The sequence below is a fragment of the Zingiber officinale genome, chromosome 1A (assembly GCF_018446385.1).
Source record: "Zingiber officinale cultivar Zhangliang chromosome 1A, Zo_v1.1, whole genome shotgun sequence".
Lineage (NCBI taxonomy): Eukaryota > Viridiplantae > Streptophyta > Magnoliopsida > Zingiberales > Zingiberaceae > Zingiber > Zingiber officinale.
In genome coordinates, this window is record NC_055987.1 from 159,317,975 (window position 1) to 159,326,635 (window position 8,661).

Here is an 8,661-nt window from a genome sequence, read left to right on the forward strand (position 1 = left end):
TCCTGAAGAATATTCAGGATGAGCATAATCAACTTTACGTTAAGAGATAAGATAAAAGAGTTCAAAAAAAAAACTTAATTAAGAGACAATAGATTCGGATTAAAACTTTCCAGTCACATGCCTTGCACATGCATCAATGTGGACTCCATTAAGTTCTATTGACAATGCTTCAGAGGAAATAATTATTTAAAAAAATGTATAATTGATTAGAACCAACTGAGAAGTGAGAAATGCTGCTCTATAAATTCACTCTTTTAATCTGCCAACCACCGCACCCCTCTTTTTTCAGCTGTTTGGTAGTTGAGCTTTCTCTCTCTATTCTCTCTCTTCTCTCCATCCCCTCACCAAAACCTCCGTCGTACCCTTTTCTTCCACTTGCAGAACAATCCTCCTCCTCCTTACTCCATCATCCATGGTTGTGGTGGTTGCAATGTGATCCAAGCAAGAAGGTGTAGTTGTGTGCTTAGTCTTTATTGGGTCATTGCAATACTTTTTGGATGCCAGGAATGGCTTCCAGAGTTCAGCAGCAGCCAGCAGGCAGCAATGAGGAGGGCGTGCGGCAGCGCGTGAACCGATGCATGATGAAGCTGTCGGACCGCGACACCGAGGCGATGGCCGCGTCGGAGCTCGACGCCATCGCCAGGGGGCTTACTGACGACGCCTTCCCCCCTTTCCTCTCTGCTATAGCCGACGCGCGGCCGACCGACAAGACGCCGCTCCGACGTCACTCCCTCCGCCTCCTCTCCCTCCTCTCTCATTCCCACCCGGCCTCCGCAGTCGCCCCCCATCTTCCCCGCATGCTCGCGGCTGCCCTCCGCCGGCTGCGTGATCCGGACTCCTCCGTCCGCGGCGCTTGCGTAGAAGCATTGCGCTCCATGGCTGCTGCGCACCCGCCGGCCCTCGCCTCAGTCCTCCTCCGTCCGTTGTCCGAGGCCCTCCTGCACGAGCAAGACCAGTGCGCGCAGACCTCTGCCGCGCTCTCCCTCGCCGCGGCCGTCGATGCCGCCACGGCGTCCGACCTGGACCCCGATCTCGCCCACCACCTCCAGCGCCTCCTCCCCCGCCTCGTGAAGCTCCTCCGTAGCAACGCGTTCAAGGCGAAGGCCGCACTTCTCTCTCTCCTGGGCAGTGTCGCCGGCGCCGGTGGCGCTGCGACTGCTCAGCTTGTCGCCCTGCTCATCCCCTGCCTCGTGGAGTCCCTCGCAAGCGAAGACTGGGCTACGAGGAAGGCTGCCGCCGAGTCTCTCTCCCTTCTCGCCCTCAAAGAGAAGGAATTGTTGAGTGGATTTAGGTCCTCCTGCATCTCTTCTTTTGAATCGAGGAGGTTCGACAAGGTCTGACTCGAATAGGATTAGCGTCATATTTGAAACCCTTAATCTCTTTATTTTCAATAAGTTTTACTCTTTGATTCTTGAAACAATGTAGGTGAAGATCGTGAGGGATTCCATGAATCGGATGCTGGATGTGTGGAAGGACATTCCTGAGGTTCCTGAAAGCGAAATCAAACCTCAATCGCAGCAGGCGAATTCTTCCACCAGAGGTGATGAATCTACTCCCTTCCTCCGATATTCCTCAAGGAGTATCAAAATTAGGTTAAAACATTTGACGTTTACCTTCATTTTCTATTTGACAGAGACAATGGGGGGTGTGCGATTCCCATCACCTGCAGCCGCCTCTTCGATTCAATCAGCAAAAAACGTTTCTTCAAGCAGATCACCTCCACCTGCTGCATCACCCATCCCTACGTCGCGAACCAATGTTCCCTCAATTAGGAACAAGAAATTGTCCCCACCTTTGTTCCGCAAAGCTGAACAGAGACCTTCTAATTGGAGAGTAGAAATCCCTGTCTCTGTTTCTCCAGGAGAAGTTGTCGATCACAAACAGTTGCCAAAATATCGGAAACAAGAACCAAAAGGCAATGTCAGGTCCAGATTAGAAGCACGCCGAGTGCTGTTTGAAGGAAACTCAGAAGACAAAGGGAATAAGTTAGCATCGCATGTTGTTCCTTTCCAGGAGACTGCCCAATTGGAACAAGCCATAGGATCTTACATCAAAGAAGATGATCTAAATGCTGGACACAAGGTTGGCAATCTGTCTACTATAAGGATGCAGTTGGTGCAAATTGAGAACCAGCAATCCAATCTATTAGAGCTTCTCCAGGTATAATTACTTTCAGATGCAAAGTTGCTTTTGTTTAGGGTGTCTTCTTATACTTGTTAATTGAATGTGGTTGTCGTAGACTACCGTATCCTCTGTTTATTTGTTTATCTTTCATGATTATGTTATAGTTTTGCTTAAACATTTTGTACCTTTAACTTGTTGGCGACTTCTTGATATTTAATTATATATTAAGAATCCTTATTTGAATATGCTGGACTAAGAACTGGAGTTTTATGCACTCTCTTGCTCTTCCTAGTCCCTTAAAGAGTCTTCTGGTTTTACATCTAAAACTACTACATTTATATTTCTCTACACTTTTATTATTTTGATAAAAGTATTCTGGTTTTTATATATTAATGTTTGCCTATAATTTAGTGTTCGTCTTTGATTTCAGTGCTATGCTAATTGTCTGATATCTTGTTCCTTTAAACTTTAGTCTTGACAAAATGTTCTAATTTGAAACTAACGTTCTAATTTGTATTCTCTTTAGAAATTCATTGGAAACTCACAAAATGTGCTTCATTCTTTGGAAACAAGAGTCCATGGCCTTGAGCTAACATTGGATGAGATCTCTCGTAATTTTACATTATCTTCTTTGAGGATGGCAAACGATGATCCTACTTCAAACACATGCTGCAGATTACCTGGTACAGAATTCCTAAGTACTAAATTTTGGAGGAAGATTGAAAGCAGAAACTCCACTAGATTATCTGTTTCAGAACTACAAAATTCCAACGGCAGAGAAACTAGGAATTCCTATCAATTGGATAAGTGGAGGGTTGGAGTGCAGGGTGGGCTTGTTGTCAATCCCTTGGCAGAGATTAACTCTCAGTCAGTTGGGAGCTCAGAGTCTATTCAAGTTAAAATGCTAAACAGTGTGGCACATGAGAAGGAGATTACATATGCTCATCCAATCAAGTAGTAGGATAAGAATCCTGAAATGATATGGTACTGGAAGCAACAGTGTTCCTTAGTACTTAATTTCTATTGCTGATCTCTTTTGTTCTCTTTTGTCGATTCAGGAGAGGAAATTGATATCTAAGAGAATTTAGTCAGAAGTTCTGGAGCTATATGGAGAGATGTTTAAATCCCAACTCATTGTTTTGGTTTGGGATATCCGAAGACAACATAAAGCAAATTACTTGACGATAGGAGCTCCGATATTTTGCTGAACATTTTGTGTTCTTTGTTTGGTCAATCCTTCTTCCAACAACCGTGAATGTGGTCGGCACTTCTTAAAGACCGTAAAATCAAACTTCCATGAGGTATTGTACATACAGCAAACTATGAGTATGGTATTGTTGGTGTGGTTCTGAAAAATCACGTAAGATTTTTTTTATGTGAAATGAAGACTGAGATGTAATCCGTTATTCTTGCATGCTAAATAGTTTTGATGATGGGCAATATGTTGGATTAAGTCTCTGTTAGGTGGACTAATATGTTAATTAGTAACACATGGATTTGTCATTGTAGACAAACCCATTAAAGGAGAAACAATTTATTGTTTTAATCACTGGTTTGTGTAATTGCATTGATGGGCTCTCTCGGGGCATGGTTGTATTGGCTACTATAGGATATATATTGTTACAATGGGTAAGGGGTCGAATCTTGATAAAGTCGAGAAAAATGTCCTTCCAATAGTGACCAATTGCAGCATCCCAATTTACCTAGGGCCCCTGGGAAAAAGAATTTCACTTTTGCTATAATTGATGGACTACTAACAGATTTGAGCCTGATATAATGGCTATGTTACGCTCCCCCCTCCACGCCTTTGTTGTGCGCTTGAGGGTGGTGGCCGAGGTGGAAAGAGGTGATGCCCCGTGAGTAGATATGACCACGGTTCGGAATCGATAGTTCAGAATCGCCAGTTCAACGATTTCTGTGGTATATACATCTTACTATTTAATTAAGAATTTGAACCTTTAATAACTAATTTTGGTTAAGTCCAAAATTAAATTACGCTAGTGTTCTTTTTTTCTTTTCAAAATAATTTTAAGGCCTATTAGTATTTTTTTTGTTGTTTTTATAAAAAATATATATAGTAGTTCTCTTTAATCTTACATCTTAGGATAGATAATATCGCAAGTGGAGAACCTTCTATAAATACATTGACTTGACAACATTAAAAAAAAACCTTTCTTGACCTTTTGACTAAGATCGAATGTAGAATTTGTTCTTATCAGTTTAATAAATGATATAAAAAATTAAATTAATTTTTTATAAGGGAGAGTCTATTATAGTGACTTACTGTTGGGGCTCTTAAGTGTCGGCCTTGCGTTGTACTATTGCATAGGCCTAGTGCACTTTTACCAAATCTAATTTATAGGTCTCGAACACTAATTTAAGTGTATTAGTATATTATATTATATATGTAACACGTATGCACGATGACTTGTATATGTATGAGTTTTGATATCTTCCACACCTTGTGAGCACTCAATTTTTTTTTTCAATTTGATTTTTTTATTGAATACTATAACTCAATCCTTAAGTCCTAAAAATAAAAAATTTATCGGCATAGCTAGAAGCTTTAAAAAAAAACAAAAATCAAGGTTTCGCTGATTATTTGGGCCGTCCATGAATGCCACCAGGATATCTTCACCGTGTGGTTCTAGTAGGAGAGGTAACTCTGACGGCTATCTTACTTTTCCCATTAGATCAAAATTTCGGAGTCGTTTCCCTCACACCTATAAAAGATCAGGCCCTGCGGCTAATTAGATTTTAATCTTCAGGTTCTTCTAACAACAATGAAAAGAGAATGTCTCTGGATTTAAGTATAGGGTTTTCGTTATATTTCGGTTTCACATATTTAGTGTAGATCTAGGGGCGGATTTACCCTAAGACTGGGGGCATGGCCTCTGGGAATTAAGATACGACCTTAACATAGATCACCGGCACTGAGAAAAAAAAAAAAGGGAGTCGAGAGAGGAGATAGAAGAGTGGGAGAAGACAAAGGAAGAGAGAGAAGAAAGAGACACTTGAGAGTAGAAAGAGAGATTTTGTCTCTCTTTTGTTTTCCTTCTTGTTCATGGATTAAATAACGGTAAAGTAGAGAAAAATCTCCAATCATAACTTGAATTTTGCATGCAATTCCCACTTATTAAAAACTTTGTTTCCACTCCCTGCATGCAAAGTTTTATATGCTTCAACTCCCTCATGCAAATATTGTGACCTAATTGCTCCTCAAATTTTTTAGGTACAAAAGGTCCAAAAATGAGTATAATTCCTCTTAAATTCAGCACTTTACATTAGAATCGAGTATATTTTCTATTAAATTGAGCATATTTTCTTTGCTACTGATCCTCGATCAACCCCTCGATCAGTTCCCCGATCAGCCCCACGCGTGCGCTTTGCTACTGATCCCGTTGGCCAGAACGCCCCTCCACTCCCGACTCACCGGTCCCGAACCCCTTCAGAGGATTCAGACTCAGATGACCAGCATTTATCTCGCTAGCCCCGACGTAGATTTACCGGTCCTACTCAAGTCTCAGGATCCAGTTCTGCTCAGGTCCCTAGGAGTTCATTCATGGCCCAGGCTTCCCGACCACCTTCAACGGCTACTTCAAGTCCACAATTCCTGGGTGGTCCTGTGCCTTGACCTGAGGCTCAGACAGGAACCTCACGAGAAAAAGCTCTGATTGTTAAAGAAGAAGTCCTCATAGAGCCATCCTCAACTCCCGTGGGTCCTTCTCCAGCACATGTGCCCCAATACTTTTGCAACTCCTGCACAACCTTCCCTATCACAGCTGCCTACTTCCTCATTTCCTGATCCCCCTAACACCTCCGCAGGTCCATCAACTCACCCTTCTACCAGCGACACCCAGGCAGAGCAACCTCACTCACAACCCCCCAATCCCAACGCAATAGCTGCTGGACCTTCGCAGTCTTAAAATCTTACCTACCACCATTATCAAACCACCAAGCCCTCCGAGCTACGCCTAAGGGACCAGAACAGTGCTTCGACTAGCCGCCTTACTATAAGAGGTCAGTTGTCGACCTGCTGGGAAGAAAGTATCCAGCAAATGCAAGATCTTCCTGTACCTGCCCAAACAGACAGGTTTTCTGAGGTGTATGTGAAGGTGAGTCCTAATCATCTTTTACAACTTTCTTATTATGCTCCATAAATACTTGCTTTCTGGCCTAGGCTTTTGCCGAATCTATGGTATGGAATCAAACGACATTTCTTTTATACCGACACAACAAAGAGCTAAAGGACCGGGTAGAGGAGCTGGAGTCCCAACAATCTGATCCTACCTCGGTCGGGTACCTATTAAGGGCAGAAATACAAACTTTAAAGAGAGCGAACATGACTCAAGATCAAGCTTTGAAGGAAGCTCAGTTAGAGAATAGCTGCCTTCATGACGAAAAGGTTAAGTCAGATGCTCTCTATAAGCAAGAGAGGGACCAATGCATCCAAGAATTGCAGTATAAGGATTTGCTCCTCATGAACCAGAGCAGGGACATAGAATCCCAAGCCACTGAACTTCAAAATATGCAGGCCGAATTATCTAAAGCTTAGCCCGTTTTGTCAGCTAATATTGGCGCTCTGGAGGCTTATAAGGTGGGCGAACAAGAGCGTCTAAGGGTGAGCCAAGAGGAATACTTGCGCTCCCCGGGCTTCGACACCCAAGTAGGAGATCGTTTTGTGGTCTCCATCATTTTGTGGTCTCCATAGTGTATTGGCTGCTCCCCTGGAGAATTTCTTAGACCATCGTCGAATTCTGCGAGAGATACTTGATGAGGTTTTTGTAGAGTTCAAGTAGTCCTACTCTATGTATTTGAACAATTTCCATCTGTTTCTGTCTATATTCCGGCTATAATTCCACTTGAACATTAACCAAACTTACATGCATTGTTCTTACAATCCGATCGAATCATATGGTGTATGAGTAGTGGAGACCCCCGACTGAGCGTGTTAGATTCGCCCAGCCCTTTTTTCCCTCTTAACTCGTTTACAAAAAGAGATAAGTAATTAAGTACGATAAGGCTGCAGATAGTTAGCGCTCCAAGGCCTGTCTAACTTCCTACCCCCGGCATCTTACAAGTAATAGGCACCTGATGCTAACTTCTTAATGATTTTATAAGGCTCGTCCCACTGGGATACTAGCTTAGTCACTTCCCCCATAGGCTTCGCTTGCTTCCATACCAGGTACCCCTCACCAAAGAACCGGAGGACTACTCTGCTATCATAATTTTGACGCATTCTTTGCCAGTAAGCCGCCAGCCTAGGCGATGTTCGTTCCCGAATTTCACTAATAAGATCTAGCTCTGACAATCGCCGCTCGGTGTTTCCTTCATCATCTAGCTCTATAGGCACGACTATCTCATTGCCATAAACCAAATGAAAGGGGGTAAGCCCAGTACTCTCTTAGGGAGTCGTATGATACACCCAAAGGATGCTATGCAGTTCCTCCACCTAGTTGCCGCCCACATGATCCAGTTTAACCTTCAACCCCCGCACTATCTCTCGGTTGATAACTTCTGTCTGTCTATTACTTTGAGGGTATGCCACAGATTTAAAGGCTTGATTTATACCAAACCCTTGACATCAGGCTTGGATCTTACAACCCTAAAACTACCTCCCATTGTCAGAGACTAATTTGTGAGGTATGCCAAATCTGCAAAGGATATTCCTCCATAAGAATTGGATGACTGCTCCTTCTGTGATTCTAGCCAGGGCTTCTGCTTTCACCCACTTAGAAAAATAATCCACGGCTACAAGTAAGAATCTCTTTTGACCGAGTGCCATGAGGAATGGTCCAATGATGTTTATGCCCCATTGGTCAAAAGGACACGAAACTATGGATGTTTTCATCAGTGTCGTTGGTCTATGTGTCAAATTTTGGTGCTTTTGGCAAGACAGATAAGTGTTTACCAACTGCTGAGCAGCTTTTTGTAGGATGGGCCAGAAATACCCGACCAGTAATACCTTTCGAGCCAATGTCCTACCACCAGCATGATTGTCACAGCATCCCAAGTGTATTTCTCGTAAAGCATGTTCTGCTTCCTCCACTCCTAAGCATCTGAGCAGCGGCCTAGAAAAATGCTTGCTTGTATAATTGGTCTCCAATCAAGGTATAAGCGTGAGCTCGCCTTCTAATCAATCGCACTTCTTTAGGGTCTGATGGTAAGATGTCTCGCTGGAGATAATTAATCATCAGCACCCTCCAATCAACCAGCTCTTCAATATTGTTTTGCAGATCTATTTGGGCTATGAGGAAGGTCTACGCTATTGACCTATCCAACGCCCAAGTGGTCAGAGAGCTGGCCATCTTGGCTAATTCGTCAGCTCGGCTATTTTCAGCTTTGGGGATCTTAGTCACCATGATTTCTTTGAACTCTTCCTTCATTCTCTCGTATGTTTCTTGGTATACTTGCAGCTTATCACTATAAACCTCAAAATTGCCTGCTACTTACTAAGCTACCAATTGAGAATCTAAGTATACAAGTACCTGAGAGGCTCCCACATGTCGAGCTGCCTGTAGCCCTGCCAGCAAAGCC

At 43.2% G+C, this 8,661-nt stretch overlaps 1 protein-coding gene and 1 pseudogene across 2 annotated transcripts; both read left to right on the forward strand.

Annotated features, from left to right (window-relative positions):
• The first annotated feature begins 269 nt into the window (after nt 1-269).
• Nucleotides 270-3,577, forward strand: LOC122038180 (TORTIFOLIA1-like protein 3). Of its 2 annotated transcripts, XM_042597814.1 has the most exons (5): nt 270-1,334; nt 1,426-1,540; nt 1,634-2,160; nt 2,651-3,108; nt 3,183-3,577. In XM_042597814.1, exons 1-4 carry the CDS (start codon nt 498-500, stop codon nt 3,080-3,082), a joined length of 1,911 nt encoding a protein of 636 aa, XP_042453748.1. In that variant the 5' UTR covers nt 270-497; the 3' UTR covers nt 3,083-3,108; nt 3,183-3,577. The 2 variants fall into 2 exon arrangements, with proteins under 2 accessions (XP_042453748.1, XP_042453747.1); XM_042597813.1 differs by having other exon boundaries at nt 2,651-3,577.
• A 714-nt stretch (nt 3,578-4,291) lies between these two features.
• LOC122039199 lies at nt 4,292-4,469 on the forward strand (annotated as a pseudogene).
• The last annotated feature ends 4,192 nt before the right edge of the window (nt 4,470-8,661 follow it).

Coding starts and splice junctions, on each gene's coding strand:
- LOC122038180 (XM_042597813.1), top strand. CDS start 498: ATGCCAGGAATGGCTTCCAGAGTTCAGCAGCAGCCAGCAGGCAGCAAT. Junction 1,335..1,425: donor AATCGAGGAGGTTCGACAAG/GTCTGACTCGAA, acceptor GAAACAATGTAG/GTGAAGATCGTGAGGGATTC. Junction 2,161..2,650: donor ATCTATTAGAGCTTCTCCAG/GTATAATTACTT, acceptor TATTCTCTTTAG/AAATTCATTGGAAACTCACA.